Source organism: Vitis riparia, chromosome 14 (genome assembly GCF_004353265.1).
Source record: "Vitis riparia cultivar Riparia Gloire de Montpellier isolate 1030 chromosome 14, EGFV_Vit.rip_1.0, whole genome shotgun sequence".
Classification (NCBI taxonomy): Eukaryota; Viridiplantae; Streptophyta; class Magnoliopsida; order Vitales; family Vitaceae; genus Vitis; species Vitis riparia.
The window spans coordinates 11,387,881-11,411,246 of record NC_048444.1 but is presented as its reverse complement, the minus strand read 5'-3'; the positions used below and the strand labels follow the sequence as shown (position 1 = coordinate 11,411,246).

The window sequence follows — 23,366 nt, the reverse complement described above, 5'->3', positions numbered from 1 at the left end:
ACCTTTAAACCAAAACTTTGTCCGTTCAACTATTTTTAGTTGGTGGTGGCCTCTAGCCTTACTAAATTTCTTATGAAATGCATGAAAGAAAAACTATTTATCTACTTTGGTCAAATTCAATTCCTTAACCGAAGGAATGGCCTCTTCCTAAAAGAGTCCATATATTAAGAGACCATCTATCTACCCCAAGTCCCAAGGAGAAATAGAGACCTCCTCTTGGGCAGTGTGAAGTGTGTTAGTGGTAGAACACCACAACTCATAGAAAGCTCAAACAAAATACTTATTGCAGTCATTTGTAAAAAGTGAAGCAAAAACAGTATCATAAATGCAGGTTTACTTCAAGACTTGACCTATTACAACATCAAATATCTTCCAGTCGCTCTAGCAATCTTCGATAAAAGAAAATTCACCCCAGCTTGCAAGAGAAGGCCCCAACAAACTTCTTTATTTTCAAACCAATGAAGCAACTAAGGAAAACAGTCTGGGAAGGCTTCTTCAGTGTAAAACAAAGAACATAATAAAAATATTATTCGAGTAGCAACATATTTTGCGCAAAATACTTCTTTATGAAGTTTTGAACTCCACCAACACAAAAGAGAGATATCTTTAAATACGTATGAAGGCAGCCCTCACAACAAATGACCCAATTAGAGATGATTATATTGATAAAGAAGCTTTTTTCTCAAAGATTATTATATATTTCTGTCACAACAGTGAGATATCTACTTTTTACCATTATGAGAAGATTCCTTATATAAGATCATCTTGAAGCTTAAATTTAAAAAGTACAGAGAACTGAAAGTCTAATAAGATAGTCATTTTTAAAGTATAATAGAAAGAGAAAAATGTATGCATTCTCTTCATCTTCAAAGATCTCGAACAAGAAATAATATAATTCTCCTTCACAGATTATAAATAAAGACAGCACATATATATATATATATATATATATATATATATATATATATATATATATATATATATATATATGTTGAATTGCATGTAAAAGTAGCATGCAGCGGCCTAGTGTTTCACCCACGCTAAAGATGGAAATGAAACTTCACCCACACTAAGCACATCAACTTTTAGTTAGTCACCAGATTTTCCACAATGCCTAGATGTGCACTATATTTGGATGGTTACTTTTGGCAGATAATGGCATCAAGTTTATATATTTTTCGGGACCCAGATGGATATTATATAATCAGCTTTTGGGTTTGTGGAATCGTAAATTATACAAAAGCAAAACAAAGTTTATTCAGGATAATGATTATGCAATATGGGGAATTTAAAAACAAAAAGGTAATGTAATTGGATGGTTTCTTTGCATCACTTGATGTCCCTTAAATTCAATCATAATCACTCTCAGACCATGACAAGGTACGTGGTTACTAAATTGGATGGCCTGCTGGCATTTTTTCACTGTTTCATTAGTTCTGTTTAATTGATTGAAAACATATAAGGTTTGAGATCAATCTGAAACTAGCTTGAAGAGAAAGATTAACTTTTATGGCTGTTATTGTTGCTCTTTTGAAACTGGTATATCTAGATGATTTCTGTGATTAAAATAGGTAAAAATAAACTCGTTCTCTAGTTGCATGAATGCACAAATTTATCACGCCTGCATCAGGAAGATGGCCTGCATGTCAACTGAATCGTGTCCTATGAATGGTGGAAATGGCCAGTATAGTTACACTCGCAATTCGTCTATCCAGGTAACCCTTTTTATTAATTACCTTGATATTTGTCTTTGTTATACTGAATGATAGCAAACTTTAAAAGAGGTATTTATTGTACCATGATGATTTTCAGAAAGTATACAAACAAGCTTGATGTTGGTGATATTCATATTTATGGTCTTTAGTTTACAAAACCTAAAGGTAAAACTTCCTATTCTACAGAGATGGGGAGTCGAAGCATCGAAGGCCTTGATTGGTGAGGCAGTTTGGGAGAAACTTGATACCAATTTCTCGACCTTATTCAATATTGCAGATTTGGGGTGTTCTGTGGGACCGAATACATTTATTGTGGTTGAAAATATTATAGAATCTGTAAAACTCAAGTACCCATCCCCCAATCCGAACTCAGAGGGCATAGAATTTCAGGTGTTCTTCAACGATCTTGCCTCCAATGATTTCAACACACTTCACCGGTCTTTGCCTCGTGACAGGGAATATGCTGCATCCATTGTCCCAGGTTCTTTTCATGGCCGCTTATTTCCCAAATCATCCCTTCATTTTATTCACTCCTCATATACACTTCATTGGCTCTCCAAGGTCCCAAAAGAGTTGCTAGACAAGAACTCTCCTGCATGGAACAAGGGGAGGATCTCCTATGGGAGTGCTCCAAATGAAGTTGTCCAGGCTTACTCAGATCAATTTGCCAAGGACATGGGATCCTTTCTGAAAGCTAGGGCACAAGAACTTGTCCATGGAGGGCTCATGGTGCTTATCATTCCATGCCTCCCAGTTGATACATCACCTTCTGAATGCCCCCTAATTGCAGTTATGGACCTGCTAGGAGACAGTCTCATGGACATGGCTAGAATGGTATGGCCTATCAAACTCAATCTAAGTTCAGTGAAACTCGTTATAATTATTTTGGAATACTAATTATTGGAGATTTCAGTCATCATTTCTCATGGAAAAATTCTTGATTCCAGTTATAATCAAGCTGAAAACTTGGGTAATTGGCTGTTGATAATGGCTATATAAATTAACCCAAGAGCAAGAAATCTAAATTACCATGCTTTAACTGAAAACTCAATCTATATGTATGACAGGGTTCTAAGAATGGCTAAAGGTTTTGATATATATACTTAATTAGGAACCAATTTTTGGTCAGTCAACCATTAACATAGAGACCAACAAATTTCAGATCTTTATGGCACATGGTTGCTCAGTGACTTCCTAATGTTGATAAAATTGAAACTTATGGCAGGGATTGATCAGTGAAGCTAAAGTGGACTCCTTCAACTTCCCTAAATACTACCCCACTCAACATGAGTTAAAGACCCTCATAGAGAGAAATGGATACTTCAGTATTGACAGAACTGAACCTCTGGCTCAATCCACGACTAATGCAAGAGATCTTAATTTCCAAATTTTTATTTCCCACACAAGAGCTGCATGGGAAGGAGTTATCAAAATGCACTTTGGAAGTGATATCATTGACGGACTGTTTGATCGGTTCATGAAGAAAGTGTTGAAGTTCTCACCCTTAATTTCAAGGCACAGCAGCAAGCAGATCACCGAAATATTTGTCCTCCTCAAACGCAAAGCCAGTTGATGATATTGAGACCTCGTTTTAATTTGAAACATTATGGAATAACTACTTATGATTTCAGTGCTTTGGAATGCTAATCTTGAGATGTGTCATCAATATCATCCCAGGGAAAAGAAAATTACCAATTCTTCACTGCAGCTTTGACCACAAATTTGTCTTTAGAAGCCAATCCTTACAAAACAACATGAAGCCATTGCAAAACTAATCCATTCCTCATTATGCTATACCAGGCCTACTTTACACAACTGAGGGTGGATCTTAAAATTGTGGTATATATGACACAATGCTTACAGGATTTAACGTTTATCATCAAGTAAATTGATGATTGTTTCACTTCCAAATGACTAAGGATTTCCAATTTCTTCTTGTTCACTTGTCCCAAAAGCAGGAAGCGGATACCTATTTGATCAAGCATTTATGCCCAAAAATATTGTTTGAATAAAGCAAATTATTATACCATAAAACCTCGCAACTTTAATTTCATCTGAAGGAAGAAGAACAATGAGGAAAAGGGTTGGGGACCATGAAAGTCCAAGTTTGCTTCCATTATGGGCCACCTGGGCTAAAGGAGCCATATTTCAAGAATACAGGAGCATGGAGACATTGATTTACCTCGTTAGGCACATGCCACCTAGATGAGATGGTTCCCTTGCAGTTTAAAGCTGTGGTGGACACAAACAAAGAAGATTCTCGGAATGATATTTTCGAGGAGCTATTCTAGTGTTACACCAAAAAAATTGCCAAGATTTGCTTCATCTTTGATGAGGAAAACCATAAAAAATATATATATAGATTTACTGATTCTTCTCGAGCATGGAAGTTTTCATTTTTTGTGGGCTTCTCTCATAATTTAAGTATGGTTTTCCTTTAATTAGCTTCTGATGTAAATAAATTGGTCAGAGAAATACTTTAAACACAAACAAACATATTCATCTTTGGTTGCTGTGAGCTTGTGGGATTGACCAAAATAGTGTGTTAAATATAATCAGTTTTGGATTAACATATCAGTCAAAATGAGAAGCTGTTTTCACTTTCAACCATTACGATTATTCCAAATATAATCACAATTAGTATCAGCAGTTCCTCAAATGATTAAGAAGCTACACTTGATAGTAACTCTCTTGATAGGCTGTCTTCAATCATTATTCACTAGATTGCTATGAGGTACTTTTAATTGGTATCTATAATAGGAATTTGGGTGAAAGAAATTTGTTCTGCTTTATTTGCAAACATTTTGTCCCTTCCATTGATCTGCAAATCGGAATTTTAATTGGTTGGTCATGCCAAGAGCATCAAGAAGCATCAATATGGGGACAAAGTTGGATACCGAACATGATCACATGAAATATGATTAAAAGGATTAGTAAGATAATGAAAGCACTCCACCAAGCCCTAGTGATTTTTCTTTTTGATTTATAGGAGAAGAGAACTTTGTTAAAGATAAGATATAAAACATTATGTACACCAAGAAGAATATGCAAAGGAACCAAAATCTGACTTAAAGATGCGTAAATATGGAAATAATATATGCATTCTAGCAGGGGACCAACGCCACACAATATAGACCTACTATCTATCACCTAAAAAGTCCTACCACCTAGAAAACTAAAAAACTACTGTTTTTCATTTTTAAAGACAGCATCTGAGCTCCGTTAGTGCTAGAATTATTTATTTATTTATTTATTAAAGGGAAGGTAGCAAAATGAGAAATCCCCTGGATGGTGCCAAAAATATTCTTGGAAGAAACCTACTATATGGATCTTTAATATCTTAGCCTATTGGTTTTGTTCCCAACCATATCTCTAATGGTAAACCTAGCCATAAAAATAGTAAATTTCATTTTCTGGGGGTTCAATTTAAAACAATTTAGAAATATGTATGATGATCCTATTCTTAGAAACAGTGATGAGTGCTCTAATTTTTATTGTTATTTTTATTTTTTTGCATCCCCAGTGCTTAGTATGAATATGGGGAAGAAGCTGGCCATGTTGTCTCAAGTTTGATGGCTGGCTGAGCTAGGTAAAGTAGTGAGGGGCTGACAGATGCATACCTATATACAACTATAAAGTGCAGTGACCTTGAGGAACCATGCTGGAGGAATCTACATAGGTCAACTGTTAGGGTGACCCTGGACCATGTAGGTCTAATAGGCTTCTGTCATTATTTAATGGTGTTACTGCTTTCATAGCTACATCTATGGGTTTGCATGTAACCCCTCTTTGCCAGAAGTGATCTCCAAGGACATAATGCATTGCTATGAAGATATAGGACAAAAGCAAGAGGTCACGAGGAAGTGGTGTGAGAGCTAGAATATGGTTCCCCACCATTTTGAAAGGGAATCATTCATATGGACTTGAAAACTACCATTGTCCGTCATCACCGACGTCACTTTTTACTATAGATTTTCTTTAAGTCGTGCTGCAATATCTCTTTCGGGTTAAAGTTCATATAAAGTTCTCAAAAAAAGAAAAGTTCATGTAAAGGACTTAATGCCAAACTCTCTTTACATGTATTCAATTTATTAAATTCAACCTTTCAATTAAATCTCAACCTTTCTTTTAAACTTTCTGGGTATGCAGGCATTTGTTACAGTATACATGATCAAAAAGCTCCTTTAGTGGAATTATTGAATTGGATTCTACAAGATTGTTGAATATAGTGAAAGGTTATTGCCATTAGTTTATTTGGGAACTTGACTCTTGTGAGATTCTCTTAGAGCAGGCCAAGTTTGCTTTATGTCCCAACTTTTCCTCCTGCATTTTTGTTTTCAGAATAATAATACAGGTAATTAAGCTTTGGCTAAATGGGGTGGGTCTCCTTGATGGATCTATTGTTGCCCCTTCCTTGCTAGTTTAGAAAGCTTTAAGGACCATTAAATCTGTTGCAGACAGACTCCTCTAACTTTACTTCATATTTGAAGTTATATATAGCCTAAATTAATTGTTCAAACAAGTTAATAAACCAAAAAAAAAAAAAAAACAAAAGCAAAGCTTTCAGGTGTTTGTTCAAATTATTTGATTTGATTTTTTCTTCATTTTCTGCGACTTACCCTAACTTCACAGCAGAAGCTCAGACCATAATTTGACCTGAATTCAAATTGGAGCATCCACTGATCAGCTCACGTTTCATCCCTTCAGACCAAATTCATACTGCTCATTTGAGAAAAGGGTACAAGCACATGATATTAAGAAAGAAAAGAGTACATTCACATGTATGTAAATCCTTTTCCCAAAACAATCAGACATTGTAAACCCTTGAGTGGTGTATTTTCCAAATTTTTGTTGAATGCTTAGAAATTTACCAGAAAATCTCCTTTTGTCTAAAAAATAACCTGTTTCAGAAAAATATATGGCTGAAATTGCATGAATATCAGCCAAAGTTAAAAATTATGGCATTTCAGCAGTTGTATGGGGTTGAAGTGTATTTAGAGCTTAAATTGAAGTGGGAAGTTCTCTAAATAATATGTGAAACTATTGTAAGGCGTCATCCCAAACTCCTTTAAAGTAGAACCTAGGGTTATGACCTTAAGTATTTTAAGAGTTGAAATGAAAGAAACTGAAGCTGTTAATTTGATGTTTTTAGAAATTAAGGGTACACAGATATCAACCTATGGACTAATTAAGTTTATAAAACCAAAAACGAAAGGGGAAAAAAATAGAAGAAAAGGAAGAAGAGTTAGTGAGAGAAAAAGAGAGAGAAAGGCACTGGCCTCGTACCTTGTGCTGTTCCTCCGGGGTAAACCTACTGGAACAGAAGAGAACAAACAATGTAACAAGTAGGGATTACCAGGAGGATGCTAGGACCACGGACATGGGAGAAATTATATTTTAATTATACTGACAAGTTAAAGGAGTAGATGCCTTCATTAACCAATAACCACCTTCAGGCTTCAGTATTACAGCTAAAGTATTATGATCCCAGCAAAATGAACAAATAATCAAACCTACTGATGCCTATAAAAGAATGCTATGCCTGCACCAAGGCATAACACTCCTATACACAGAAAAAGCAGTGGGATAGAAAGAGGAGCGAGATGGCAAGTGAACAGACCAAGATGTTGCCACAGGGGAAGGTGACAAATGAGGATACCGAGATGTTGTCAAAGAAAAAGATGGAAAATGAGATTACCAAGATGTTGCCAGTGAAAGAGATGGCAAATGAGGAGACCAAGATGGTGCTGGATGGAGAGTCTGCAGATGGGGAGACCAACATATTGCTGAAGAAAGAGTCTGCCAATGGGGAGACCAAATTGTATTGCATGGACAGTGGTGATGGCCCTCACAGCTATGCCAGATGTTCCTGTTCTCAGGTTGCAAATTTCTCCTCTCTAACTGTACGATTCCCAGTTCCATTCAAGCAGTATACTAAAAGCTTGTTCTACAGTTATTCAAACTAGTGTTTCTAATTTTTTTTTTAACACTTAAAAAGTAATTCTTTTATAAAAATTTTCAAGTGACAAGAAATATTCGAAGCACTCTCTATAATCACTACAATTCAAAAGTATGCACACATTAGTTCTTTAATTTCTCCAACCAAATTCTTCAGGCACATTTCAGACAAGGTATCTTTGATTATGGGAATGAAAGATTTTCTTATATTTTGCAGAAAGATTTAGTGGATGCTGCAACGAAAGATATGGAAAATGAGGATACAAAGATGTTGCAAGAGAAAGAGATGACGAATGGGAAGACCAAGATGTTGATGGACAAAGAGGTTTCAAATGGGGAGAGTTATCACATGAACAGTGGTGATGGTCCTTACAGCTATGCCAAATATTCCAGTTATCAGGTTCTTTTTCTCCTCTCTAACTTGGTTCATAATTAAACTTGAACAAAAAGGATACATAAAGCCCCTTCATAAGTCTTTTTTCTTAATTTTTCAAATAATTTTTTTCACTTACTGCTTCAGCTGATAAATCTTGGATTATGTTGTTGATGATGATGGATTTTCTTATATTATACATATGCAGAAAGCTATAGTGGATGCTGCAAAGAAGATGTTAGTTGAAGCAATATCAGACAATCTTGACATCAACAATCCATCATTTGGTTCTTCCAACACATTAAGGATTGCTGACATGGGATGCTCTATTGGTCCCAATGCATTCATTGCTGTGCAAAACATTGTAGAAGCTGTAACACTTAAATACCAGTCCATGCAGCAAAAGCCTCAAGCCTTGGAATTCCATGTTTTCTTCAATGATCACATAGCCAACGATTTCAATGCTCTCTTTAGATCCCTACCTCCCTCACGGCCATACTTTGCGGTTGGAGTGCCTGGTTCTTTCCATGGTCGCTTGTTTCCTAAGTCCAGTCTCCATATTGTACACTCATCATATGCACTGCACTGGCTATCTAAGGTTCCAAAAGAAGTTACGGAAATAAACTTTCTTGGTTTGAAAAATGGGAGAAATTATAGTACTACTGATGAAGAAGTTCTGGAGGTATTTTCCAGTCAGTACAAGAGAGATATGCAGTCCTTTCTGACTGCTAGAGCACAAGAACTTGTTGGAGGAGGTTTGATGGTATTGCTAGTAACAGGTATGCAGAACGGGGCAATTTTTTCCAAAACTTGTAGCGGTATGGTGTTCAATCTTTTTGGATCTTGCTTGATGGACATGGCCAATGCGGTAAGAAATTAAGACTTAGTGATAAATTTTCTTTCTATTTTAAAAAATTACTTTAACTGACTTTTAAACATATAATAGCACATCATTCAAACAAGGAACATGAAGAAAAAAAGGGTCAACAATCACCAAACTACATCAAACTTTTTGTTGTGTCCAAGTGATGAGCTTTGTAGTACTTCTATGTCATATGCAATACTTTGCCCATTTAACAATGACTGAGTTCATCTTCCTATTATCTTAAATACTTACAAGTGAAATGTCATAGAGCCATTTTATTATTCAACTGCATTTGCATGAAAAATTGGATCATTCAACTGCATGCTACTTATTATTTTATTATTATTATTATTTAGACCTACACTAGACTATCACATTGTGATCGGTTTTATTGCAGGGATTAGTCAGCAACGAAAAGGTATACTCCTTCCACTTCCCTCTATACTATACAACTCCAAAAGAGTTAGAGGCATTGATAGAGACAAATGGATATTTCAATATTGAGAGAATAGAAAATTTGGCTCGCCCTTTGGAGCATGAGTCACCTGACTACCGAATTTGTAGCTTTCATCTTAGAGCTGCCATGGAGGGACTTGTTGAGGAGCACTTTGGAAAAGAGATCATTGAGGATTTGTTTGAACGCTACACCAACAAACTTGGAGAGAATTCTTTTATATTTGATGAGGAATACCGTAAAGAGACTCATTTATTTGTCTTTCTTAGGCGCAAAATTACGGAATATTCAAGTGAAGAAAAACCAGAAGCAGAAATTGGAAGTGAAGAAGGAAAGAAAACTTTGAATCAACAACTTGATGTGTAGATAAATAATGGTGTATTATATTTTCTTAGTTGCTTGGACTTATGTTTGAAGAAGTGATGGAAATGATAGTTGGAATGGAAATTCTATCATGTTTGGAGCTCCATTGAAGGGCAGATGCTTCTGATGGCCAAAGAAAAGAAGTCCATTTGGCAAATAGATTACTTTCTTTGAAGAAAGGATCTTTGTCACATGAAGAATATCTTAGTAAATCGAAATATCTATGTGATTGTTTAGCAATCATTAGAAGTCCAAATTGACTATGTAGACATAGTTGTCTAGCTTGGACAAGGACTCAAAATATAAAAATTTTCAAGCTTCCATGCTAGCAAAGCTGCTGTATCTTTCATTTAATTAGTTTCATCTGGATTTATAAAGGCATAAACAAATGCTTATAAATGAAATTGATAAGAAAAACATTAGATAAATCATGAACAAGCCTTCCTAAGCTAAAGAGGTATAGAAAAGGGTTATGGTGGGCATTTCAGTTCAAGGGGCTGTGGCTTGCACCAGCTAGAAGATTTGGTCACAACAAATCAAATTTCATAAACAAAAACCAAACAATGAATGAAAGAACATTTAAGACTAGCAACAACACCAACCAAACTAACCTTTTTCAAAACATTTAAGGTACAAATGTTATATTGACTTCAATGTAACAAGAGATGTCACCAATGATCGAAGCAAGGGGTCTATCCTTAAACCATACACAGGTAATGACACTACTTGTGTTAGAACTTACAAAAATTTCAACATCTCTCTTGTTGGTAACATCAAGTTAAAAACTATTATGCATAGAACTAAAGAATGTTTTAGTTGTTCTTAAGGCAAAGAAAAAATTGCTATTAGTAGGAAAAATTACCTTAATTTCTTTTTCCACTATTGAGTCCTCATTTGATAGTTTTGTTGTTAAGGACCAATGATAACAAATTCTAGCTAATGACTATAAGCATTAAGGATTTTATGCCCTTGAAAAGGACTTCCATCAAGCATTAATGACAATTCAAATTGGTGAAGCACCCCTTACTATTTGGTATTTGAGGAGAGGGCATCCTTATTGAAAATCTTGGAAAGAAATTTTGTTGATATGTCCAATTGGATTAGATAAAAGTTTTTCTATATGAATTTTCAATTTAGGAAAAAGTTGCAAACTCCCTTTGATTTCATTTAATAAAGTTTGTAACCTCCCTTTTAAACAATTGCACTATGACTTATGGGTCCAACATCTTTTGTTTCAACTAAAGCTTTTAAATATTAAGAATTTTGTTAATGATTACACAATATTTTCTTGGCTGTATCCATTGAAAAGGAATATGTGCTTTCTTCAATGCTTTTGAAGCTTTAAATGTTAATTGAAAATCAACTTGAAAGAGAAATCAAAATCTTTCAAAATAATGGTGGTAGTGAATTTCAATCTCTTAACTTTCGAAATCATTTAAGTCATTGTGGAATAGCATAACAATTTTCTATCTGGAAACTCGAGATAAAAAACGGGGCAACCTAATGAAAACATAGACACATAATTGAAATGGGATTGACCATGTTATTCCATGCCAATATGCCTCTAAGTCTTGAGGTTGATGCATTCTTAAATGTTACATTTTTAATAGTTAGATTCCTTTGCTCAGTTTTAAAAACAAAAATTATCTTGCATAGGCTTTAAAAGTGTCATCTAAACATAACATTCTAAGAAGCTTTGATCATAGTTGTTTTCCATAATTAAGAGGTTATGGAAAGAATAAATTTACAAAGAAAACACATCTTTAAGTTGTTATAACGTATAGTCCCTTAGACAAGAGATACCTCTACTTTCATCCTCAAATAAATAGGATATATATCTCTCAATATGTAGTCTTTGATGAAAATTGGCTTTCATGTGCAAATAAAACTTTGAGTGACTCTTTGTGGTTGGCTCCTAAGTTGCTCTTTTTGTGAACTTGAAGCATGGACAAGTAAGCCCCATAAAACTCTAAGTGACCTTAAAGAATTAAATTAGCAAGCTACTCCCATCAAGGTTCACTAAGTTGCCGCCCATCTCTTTATTATGATGAAAAAAACTTAAAATCCATTAATTGAAGTAAAAAAGAAAATGGAAAAGAATAAAAAACAAGAGCAACCAATTCTATCCATTAATGCAAATCAACCTCAATAAGCTTCTCATCTCTTTTAATTCCATTAATGTTATATGTAGTGCTTAATTTTGATCATGATAAAGGTCATTCATGGTATGAGGAGAAGCAATCATTAAAACAAGGTTTGAAAAAGTGTTGATTGGCATTTAGACCTTGGTAAGTCTAATGAAATTTTTAATAGCATGGCCAAGTTTTATGTATACTTGACGTGGATTATGGCTTCGATTGACTTTGATACTTTATTATACCTCTTCCTTTTTCATTTCCATAACCTTTACTAGAAAAATTATTATTTTCAAGGTTTCTACTTTGAAAATTCTTACCACCACAAAAGTTACTCTTTTGGTTGTTCTTCATGGGATGATTGTTGAAAGGAATTTTTTCTTTGATTGTTGTTCTAAACTATTAGGTTTGTAGATCTTTATTACACACTTCTTGGTTACCATTTCTAATTTCAATATGATTTTCTCAAATCAACAAAATATTTTTAAGCTCTACCATATCAATCCCACATGGTGTAATACTAATTGAACTAACAAAAGATTCATATTTTACGCTTGAACTGTTAAAGATATGTTTAATTTACTCCTCTTATGGAATCAAGTCATGACCAAATACAATAATATTTTTGACATTATTTTATCTTCATAACACAATTTGTCATCAATAGAGTCCTTTTCTTTGTTGTTTGAAGCTACATCCTACATCACCATATTCTTGCTTGTGATTAGGAGGTAACAATTTATCTAAATAGTCTCATTCATTGAACAAAGTGGAGCAATTAATAATCTAGGTGTGAATCCCTTCTAAAAGTAAAAAAAAAAATCCAATTGAAAACTATTTGGTCATACCTTTTCCACTATAAATATCAAGGATTAACAATGGTTAGGTTTGGAAGAACTCTTGGTAGACATCTTGTGATACCTTTGACATAGTCTTCCAAATCATAAATTTTAATCATAGTTAAGATTCGACATCTCCACAATATATAATTATGTTCATCTAGTTTAATTATGAATAAGTGGTTGAGAGAATTTAACAGAAACTAAGATTGAATAACTTGAGCCTCTTAAGTGGGTTTCTTGGTGAATGTCATGGATATTTCGGGTAAAGGCATAATACCATGTAAAATAAGTACAAAAAAGTTTTAATCTCAACTCAATAAGTCAAATTTTTTTCTTTAAGTATTTAATTATACATTTTATGCATTTACAAAAACATCTTAAAGGATAAATACAAGATAAAAAATATTTTAAAACATAAAATAAATTACAAAATTAACTCTTGATTTTATCATGTCAACAAGAATATTTGAATGATGGTGATCCTTATCTATTCCTGATCTTAATGGCACTATGATCATCTATTGTATTGATTTATATTCCCTAATGAATTTGGTTCAAATCTATTAGTAAGAAATGATACGAGTATAAATGGTCATCATATGATCACTTGACATAAACTTAGAACAAATCCCTCACTGGTGTCTCAATTGTCTCTTACTATAGAGACCTTGAAAAATGTAAATTAAATGATACAAGTTTGCTCTCAAAATTAATCATTGGTTTGTAGCAATGAAGGAAGAACTTTGAGCATATTAGAACAAACACATGCACAATTGTGCCTAGACCATAAATGCTAATGTTCCAGCATTAAATAGGTATTTCACACCAAATTTAAAGAAAATGGAAGGTAAATTGATCAAAAGCATAACTAGTTGCTCAAGCTTTTACTCAAGTTCCATGACAATACTTTCATGAGACTTTCAATCCTACCATAAAGCGAACAACTATTCAACTAATTTTGGTCATTTCAGTCTTTTCCAACTAGGTCATGCAACTATTAGGTGCTAAAAACCCCTCTCTTCATGGGTTTCTTAAAGAAATGATTTATGTGGAACAACCACCAAGCTTCAAATTTCATAGTTAGCTTTTAGCAGATGTTACCCCTTTTCACATAAGGGAAATAGTGCAATTATAACTTGCCAAATTTGGTTAAGTTGAATGGCAAATTAGCTTAACCCAAAGATGAAGCTAAGCTTGAAATCTAATTGAGCCTAGTTCTCCACCTAAGTTACACAACTCAAGCTTAATTTAAACTTATATTTCTTACTCTAGATTAAAATCAAGTTAGACTCTATTTAGTAAATGTATGTTTGAGTCTTAGTAATGTTGGTCGAGTTAGATGAGTTGAAGTAGTTAAAAAATCAAGTTAGGTCAACAATCTAGAAATTGGCTATTTGATTTTGTTAGCCTAAGTGTTCCATAAGTATGTTTGATGATAACTAAACAAGGCTAAGGATGCTAACATGTTTTAAATCAAGTAAAGTTTCAGTTTTTATAGTTAAATTCAAAATAAATCTCAAAGATAGCTTAAAAAAAGATTCAAATGTCATAAAGAGACGGGTTTTTTAAGGCTCAAGATGTATGAGAACCAATGTAAGATGAATCCCATAGGTTCACTTAAGATTAAAAGTTTTCTCATGCACTTTCTAGTGCATTCATTCATACCTTGATAATTAAAAAATAACCTTAAGTGCGTAAAGAATGATGAATATGCATTTTAATTACCTCAAAATCTTAGACTCAACTCTTCCTAAAATGTCCTACAAAGCTTTTTAAATGAAAGGCTAAAATAATTCTAAGATCAGAATTGATATTAGAAGCTTTTTGGGCTTGCCCAATTCATCAAGGGTGCCTTAAACTAGTCAAACCAATTGGGGAACTGGTTTAACTGGTTAGGCTTTCCTAGTAGAGGGCCAATCATATTTACTTAAAAATCTTCTCTCTTCCAGTAGTTGATGCTTAGTATCGAGGTTTGGTCAAGACTTGAACTCACCAATCGTTACCCACACAACATGAAATGCCCCAACAGCTACCTCATCAATCGAACTGAAGCTCAACTGATCAAACACTTTTTGCTTAGTGTTGGGTGCTTAAAACATTTTTCTATAAATCAGAGAGCTTATATACATTTATTGATAAGACCGTCCATTTTCTCTCATTCAAAGCTTTCTATTCAAGTGCATTAACTCCTTCATTTGCAAATCCTTTTAGTGCACCTATTTTATATCATCTTAACTATTTCTTTGTATTGAGCCTTACTTGTGCTAGGATTGAGTGAATTAAAATATCACCTCTTTATTCAAAGTTGAGTGTTTTGAGACTTCAAGTTGGTGGAGAACTTGAAAGAAATGTAGTGCCCATTGGAGTTATAAATCCAAGTGTATAAGATTGAAGGCTTGGTTTGAAGCATTGACTAGTGCAACCTTCGCTCAAAAAGGAGGTTGGGGAGAGTAGATGTAGGTGGGATTATTGAACCACTATAAAGGCATTTGCATCTCTCTCCCCTTTATTCTTTACTTGCTTTAATTTTTTACTTGTTTATTGAGTTATTAAATCTTTTTCAAAAAGTTTTAAATCACCAAATTCACCTCACCCTCTTGGGTGTTTTCTTTAATTAATTACCCTTGTTTCACATATTTACTTCTATTTAACAAGGAACTAGATAATAAATTAAAATGGTATTGAATCAACTTATACCTAACATATAAGGAATAAAAAATTGATTATCAAATTTCTATGCCAAAGATGATAATAGGTTATCAAAATGCATTAAAAACATATCAAAATCAACCTAAAAAATTAACAACTATTCATTTTATTAAAATTTTCTAGCAATCAACCTCTTCTAAAAAAATTAAAAACTATAAATTAGTCTATCTAACTAGAATATTTGAAAATCAATATAATAATATATAAATTTATAACATCCATTTGCTCAATCTAATAACTACAACCCTATATATTTTACAATCAAAATAAGAAAAATGTTGTAATAGATTTAGGGTTTTAAATATTTTTTCTGAGTGTATCATACTTTTATGAAGTTTAAAGAAACATATTCTAGTCACTGTAATAAATACCAACTAGGTTCATCAAAGAGATATATTTTGTCAAAGGGTCTTTTGTTTGTTAGTGAGTGATCATACAAGGAATCTGAGTAAAAGATCCAAGAAGAGTAGAGATTGTCAATGAATAAGATAAACAATCTTCTAACTTTCTCAAGCTAATCATTATCCTGGAAGGACCCACTTAGAAGTTATCTAACAACTTTTGGGTCTTAGCTTAGTATTTTCTATATTTTGTAGAAGAGTCATAAAATTATAGTAGGATATGTTCATGGTTTATCAACATATATCAACTAGAAAAATAGGGATTAGTTGAAATGTTGATGTTTTGATAGATGTCAAATAGTAGAATGACTATCAAATCTTGACAATAGCTTCTAACAAAACTAGTGCGGATTCAAGTTTATCTTACGAAAAAATGTTTTGCACAAAACACACATAAAAAAATAATAATAAATAAATAAATAAAATATTTCTGAAAGGGCATTTATGGTATTTCATGTGTTTACTAAATATTTAATTTTATTAAAATTCCCATTAAAGTATTCCAAAATTACATTATTATTAGAGTATCTTAAAATTTCTGTGGAAGACATTTTGGATTAATAATGTAATTGGGAATAGTTAACCTAAATGGAAGGACTTGACCATCTCTCTTTTAATCTATAAAATGGGTTGGTTGGAAGATACCAGTAACAAGAGAAAAGATTTAAAAAAAATCCTCTCCTTTAGAAAAAAAACCCTAACCTCCAAACTCCTTTATTTTTAATTGATTTTTATAACCTAAGAAAGCAAAGTGGTTGTGGGAAACCAACATCCCGAAGCGCACAAAAACTGAGAAAATGTTGCTCAAAATTGTCTGATGCCAAAGTTTTAATTAATAAAGTTTGTGAATTTATTGGCAGCAAATTATATTAATTTATATATATATAGTTCATGGGGAGTATATTTAAATTATATTAATTAAAAAATGTCCATGTAAAGGATATTAGCATTGAGGCGATTGGGGGGAAAGATGTTTCTCGCAAATCCTTGGTCGAATTCTTTGGACCCATTTTATATTGCAGATCATAGAAACCCTAGAGCTCCTACAACATAAAGCTGAAGTCTTAAAATTCCAAGCTTTCTTCTATGATCATGCCCAAAACTACATAGATCAATATTCAGATCCCTCCTGCCAGTAGTACTTTGCTGCTGGCATGTCTGGTTCATTCAACTGTTGCTTGTTCCCTTTTGCAAACTGATCTTTTTTATGCATTCAACTTGATATCCAAAGTTCCCAAGTAAGGTGGGAACAGAAACTCTGATGTGAGGAGTAAAGGGAAAATCCATGGCTTAGTCGTGGCTACAAAAAGAAGTTCATGAGGTCTATTCAGCTCAATTCAAAGAAATGCAGCTCTTTCTACTCTGGTACCTAATTCTAAAAGTAGTATCCCCAATTGAGACTGAGAAATCTCACACTTGAGAGGGAATTTTGAGAAGAGACTTTGTCATTCTCAAGGACTCTCGGGAATTTCTCTCTTGTTTGAGGCAACTTTCTGAGTATTTAGGAGCAGCCAGATGTGGATCGATTGCTTTTTGTCTTCCTTGGATTAATGGGTTGGGGAGGGAAAAAAGCAATGGATTTTGAAACCCCAACTAAAGTCTAGCAGCAAGTTTGCTGCAAACTAAAAGATGCAAAATAACATGTATTTAGCTATCACTTATGAGAGCTCCCAAAAGTCCAAAAGAAATATGAAAAATGACTGTCTCCAGATGGTGATTGGATTACATATATCAAATATATTTGTCATATGTTCGAAGCTGGATAAAGGATTTAATCAGTGGCAGTGCACAACTTGGTGTTGCGGTATTAACACTCTAAATATGCTTAGCCTGAAAATGCATGGAACAAAAACCATCTCACATTTGAGTCCAGGAGAATGTCAAACACAAACAAACGAATAAATTCTTACTTCTACATAGATTTGCCTTCCTTAACAGACTAAAAATTACAAAAATGAAATCAAAACCTTCTGAAGCAGGCTTGTATTGGCAACTAACTAAGTAGTTTGAGTGCAAATGCTTGAAGGATCGATGAGAACTTAGAATGAGAATTCAACCATATCGAACAAGTGAACGAAAAAGCTAAATTCAAACTAAAAACCATGACAACTGAATGTAAAAAACATAAAGATGATCTTCCCATAGATTCACCACTAACAAGTTAATCCAGATTCTGTAATTTCGAGGTAATTGGAGTACTATGTTGTCAATTCCCATAACCAAAGCATCAAGTAGTGGACAAAGATCCAGAGACTATGGGTAGCCTTTTCAAAAAACTAGATTAAAAATTGTGCTCCCTTTGATTTATTGCTACTTTCTTCGGTTATTCAGATTATTTTTATGCAGGTCCCCCCACCCTCCAACACTATACCCTCTATGACCAACAAGGCTATACCTAGTAAACACTAGCATAGGTCGCGAATACAGATAAATTAAACACATTAAACAAGCGCAAGCTAAAACTTTATTAATGAGGGCAAAGTAACCACTTTGCCATAGGAGGACAGCTGTGAGATGTTCTCCTCTGACCAGAAATTTTTTTGAAGGGAATGCTGTCAGCATGAACACACTTTCTTCAAAGCAATGATGCTAAGGAAAAGCATGCAATCACCTTCACAGTTTAGAATTAAATGCATTTTTTATATATACATTCTGTATTGGAATCTACCTCATAAAAAAGTTGAAATAGATTAGTTGATCTTTCAACACCCTGGAAAATTGGTTGGCCGCAGAATATCTTTTTTAGGGGGACTTTGGTTATGACAAGATTCCAAGTTGAGTCTGGAGAGCATAGTCTGTGAAGGTGGTCCTAAGCCTAGTGAAAGTGCCATTCTTTATCTTTCACAAAGGAGAACCACTCTCCATGGCTGGGATTGATACCACTAATTTAATTTCATTAAAGATTTTCTAATTAATAAGGCATGTTGATCCAATATTCCAAAGCGACTTTTGAAATTTAAACTGCCAATATGTTTCAAGTGGCGTTCATATGTATTCTATCAAACAAGTAAAGAGCACAAAAAAGAAAAATAAAATAGAATGATCAATTTATAAGTGACTACACTGGCTGGTTGGATCTAGAAAATCATAGGCTAGGGTTGAATTGTTAGAAGTTTTAGCAATCAAATGGAAGAAAGAAGAGAGAAAATCAAATAAGAGAAAAAGCAAAATAAAGATAAAAAACAAGTTTCATAAAAAATAAATATTTTCAATTTTATATCTCCATTCTTGTTCTCCTTTCCGAGAAAATCGAAACGGGATGCTAAGCAAACCGATTTTGATTGGAATAATAGTCTCCCTATCCTATGCCATAGAGAACAAGTCTCTCAAACAGTGGCAAGGTGTGGTTTGACATGCCCACAATACTCCTGACTATTCTTCTACCCACCTTTTTTCTTTTTGTTCTTTTTTTTTCTTTGTCCTATACTTTCTCTCATCATTTCTTCAAGCAACCAAGAATACTAGTTTTTTATATGCAATCCTGGTAGAAATTGAGGAATATATGCTCCACTATCAAATTACAGTGTCTATTAATCATTAACAAAATCCATGGGATTTCGAAATGGAAAATGATGTTTTTCCATATGAATTTATAAACATTGGCATCCTGTATGTTGGCATGCGTTACTTCCAGCAGTTTTGTAAGATAGTAGGTGGATACAAGTAGAAATCATTTCCAAGTCGGTGAGTAAATGGTTTTGTCTTGTCTGTTTTAGAATTACTGAGGATATTTTTACTTCCAAAACAATCATTAAAACTCATAGTTATTTTAGAAAATAATGTATAGCTCAAATTTGTAATATTAGCCCTCAAACTTTATGGGATATAATCCCATGCTTCCTAAGAAAAGTATCAAACCTATTAGACATTTCACTTTGATTATTAGATCGAAGTCCTTTGATATATTTACCCAATAAGTTAAATGATTCCTCCTTTAAAGTCAAAGAATTTTATTCAAGGCATCAGATTGCCTACGTACTAGGTTACATATCTAAACCTAAAGTAATCATTAATAAAAGTGATGAAGTACTTGTATCTTCTCATACATGAATACTAAAAAGTCCACACACGTCAGTGTGCATTAACTCCGAGCATTCTTGGCTCTATGTCCTTTAGAAGTAAAAGCCCTCTTGGTTATTTTACCTTCTATATAAAGAACCATTGAGTCCCATATGAATACCTATTTGATCTTTGAGAATCCCCTTAGCCATCTCGAAAGAATCCAATAAGATCTTTGATATTGAATACACATACCTTAGTGTTCCAAATAGTCCTAAGGGCAACTTGTCTACCCTTATCACCAAATATCCCTCACAAACTAAAGAGAATATCAAAGATTATGACAATAGATGTATAATTATTGCAACAGATTATCCAAAGACTCAAGTATAAGACACTTGGTTTTTGAATCCATTTTCTGTCACCTTTGATATACCACTCTTTCTTCTTGCTAAGATTATTAAAATAATAATAACTAGCTCTAATTGTTACCTATTTTAGCTTCTTTATTGTTGTTTGTTATATCCAAATTATTTTTCAATCCATAGTGTTGGGCTTGGTTCACTAACTATTTGTGAGAATGAGAATGATTATAAAGTAGACATGATATCATTAATAAAGGATAAAAACATGCATTAAACATTGAGCATTCAAGGCAAATAATAATTTAATAAGTGTTGAGATCTAGTACATATATATCCTTTGCTAGATATCCTAGTATCATAAGTATCAAGCCTACGTTGGGCAAGTTATGATCTTTTTACTAAGTAGAAACCCTTTCAAATTGATCTCCCACCTTAAACTTGGAAATCTCTTAAGGCAAGATTAATATACTTTTTAGTTTAGCTCTTAGTTTATGAAAGCCCCTACATTGGGTAGGTCACTTTCTAGTCTTGGCCTTAAGAAAATTCATATCTCTTTATACCTTGACCCAAACCACCATTGGAGTGGTGATGGCCCAAAATCAAAATGGGCTTTAACATAATAATAAAAGTCCATATTCCTAGATTCCTTGGACCAACCCACTATTAAGGTGGTGATGACACAATTCAAGATGGACATGATCTTGGAGGCTATGGGCTTACCTATGACTCTCCCACTTAATTTTTTGAGTTAGTTAAGAATCTTTTTAAAACTTTAGTAATTACCTTGATGAATAAATTATTTTCTATGAGAATTTCCAAACTTTTTATTTCATAATTGAAAACCTAAACTTGAAAATTTTAAAATTTCTATGAGATTATTTTATCCAAAATTTAATTAGATAAATTTTCTACTCACAAATTTTAAAGTCTATTTACAAAAAAATTCTCCTTTACACAATTTCAATTTAATAATTATTTTATCTTGAAAATATTTTCAAAGAAATTTATTTCTATCAAATTACTAAATTTCCTTAAACCTTTTTAGTAATGTCCTTTAATGATAAATTATCTCAAATGAAAATTTTCAAAAATATTTATTCTCCAAATTGGAAGCTTTAAAGTGATAGGAAACTTTCAATTTATAAAAATTTTGAAAATTTGAGAGCACCTTATCTAGTAGGGAAATATTTAATTCTACAAGGCTTTTTATAAAATAAATTTAAGAAAAATATTTAAAATCCTTGGGAATAATTTAAAAATGAACCTTACCTCTCACAATTTAGAATTTTTTTCGATCCATAAAATTTATTTTCCTAATATTCATACCTTTCCAATTTAATAAATATTTTAAATTTGGAATTCTATTTTTATAATAATTTATTCCATTAAAATTACCAAAAATAAGACTTTTACTAATATCCTTAATGATAAATTATTATCCATATTGAAAATTTTCATAAATTATTTATTATTCCAATTAAAGACTAGTGTAATATGGAAATTTCTAAATATTTGAAAAGAAAAATCTATAGAGCACTTTCTCCAATAAAGAAACTTTTATTCTTCATGAATTCTCATAAAATAATTTAAAATCCTTGAAAATAATTTTTCAATTCCTTAATTTACACTAAATTTAAATTTAATAAATAATATACTATTGGAATCCAACTTTCAAGAAAAATTTAATTTCATTAAGAATTACTAAAAAATTCAATTTTATGCAAAATATTCCATATACAATATATAAAATAAAAAAGGAAATAAAAAAAAATCCCTTTGGCCTTAGGGATCCTATGATAAATTTGGCAAAATTTATTGGGATCTAAAAAATCAAAATTTCAAATTATCCCTGCAACAAAAATTAGGATTAGAATAACAAACAAAAAAAAAAATCCTAAAAATTACAAAAACTCATAAACTACAAAAAAAAAAAAAAAAAAAAAAAAAAAGACTTCTACATGTAGGGTGCATGCAATGTACATGTAGAGTGCACACAAAGTGTACATAATGTGCACGTAGATTGGACATAGTGCGTATGTAGACTACACATACAAGAAACAAGAAAAATAAGCATTCAAAAACATATGAATCAAATAGATGGAGATATTGATTTCTTTTTTTGGGTACCATAGATGGATCAAAAGCAAATTTTTATAGAACAAGAAAAATCATATAATCTTCAAAAAATAACTTACAACCCATCTAATAAAAAGAAAACAATCAAAATATGCATATACATTCATTCAACCAAAAAAATATAAAAGCATTCATCCATTCCTAGGGCCATGTGATGAACTCCTAACCCTGCATAACAAACTTAGCACACATTAATATTGTATCTAACATGTGATGGATATCAAATCTTGTATAATACTAATTGTTGGACAATCTAACATCCATTAGGGTTTTAGGGTGCATGTGTTTAAGATCCTAGGCATAACAAAAGCAATTAAAAATAAGCAATTTATCCATATAGGGTGTGTAAAATGATGAGAACTCAAACTCAACACTTAGATGAAAGAGCCCATTTTATTGTGTTTGAATTGCTCATAATAACCTTAATGCTTCTTTTTTATACTAGTGCCTTAGAAAATTCTTTTGATGTTTTTTATGAGATTTTTGGCAAGATTAAGGCATTCTTAGTCTGTTTATAGCCTTCCTAGCATTTCACAAATAATGAAAAACCTAAGTAGGGGAAGCATACACTAAAAGCACACCTCAATTTAAGGCTAGCCCTAATAATGCACATGAAGAGCTCAATATAAATTGAACACCCTAGAGACACCAATCTAAATTGTGTACTCAAAGAAACACACTTATGAATTGTGCACCTTTGAGTAGTGGTTTAGATTGCACACCTAGGAGCTTAATATGCATTCATAGTTTATGAAGAGCACTTAAGCGACACTGCTCAAATTATGAATTCCTAAATGGGCTTAAGTGAATACAACCCCTCTCCCACTCCCTCTCAAAAACTTCAACATTTTGTGTTTTTTAAGTGGGGTAAGAAGGAATTGCACCCCATTGCCCCATGCCTGCATGGCTCCAGCAAAAACAAACCTTTGTTTAACCTTAAGTGTGCAATTTTCTCACTAATAAAGAAATGTACATCATTTTAACCCCTAAGTGCACTATTTTCTCAACAATAAAGAAGTGCACCTCCTTCAAACAATAAATGTGCAATACC

At 32.8% G+C, this 23,366-nt stretch overlaps 2 protein-coding genes across 2 annotated transcripts; both read left to right on the top strand.

The window, feature by feature from the left end:
* The first annotated feature begins 1,415 nt into the window (after positions 1 to 1,415).
* Positions 1,416 to 3,386, top strand: LOC117931187 (loganic acid O-methyltransferase-like). Its single transcript, XM_034852099.1, has 3 exons — positions 1,416 to 1,715; positions 1,902 to 2,549; positions 2,941 to 3,386. The coding sequence occupies exons 1-3, from the start codon at positions 1,599 to 1,601 to the stop codon at positions 3,286 to 3,288; spliced, it is 1,113 nt and encodes a 370-aa protein (XP_034707990.1). The 5' UTR covers positions 1,416 to 1,598; the 3' UTR covers positions 3,289 to 3,386.
* A 3,834-nt stretch (positions 3,387 to 7,220) lies between these two features.
* On the top strand, positions 7,221 to 10,047 carry LOC117929945 (loganic acid O-methyltransferase-like). The gene is made up of 4 exons (XM_034850391.1): positions 7,221 to 7,594; positions 7,891 to 8,073; positions 8,255 to 8,914; positions 9,309 to 10,047. The coding sequence occupies exons 1-4, from the start codon at positions 7,319 to 7,321 to the stop codon at positions 9,729 to 9,731; spliced, it is 1,542 nt and encodes a 513-aa protein (XP_034706282.1). The 5' UTR covers positions 7,221 to 7,318; the 3' UTR covers positions 9,732 to 10,047.
* The last annotated feature ends 13,319 nt before the right edge of the window (positions 10,048 to 23,366 follow it).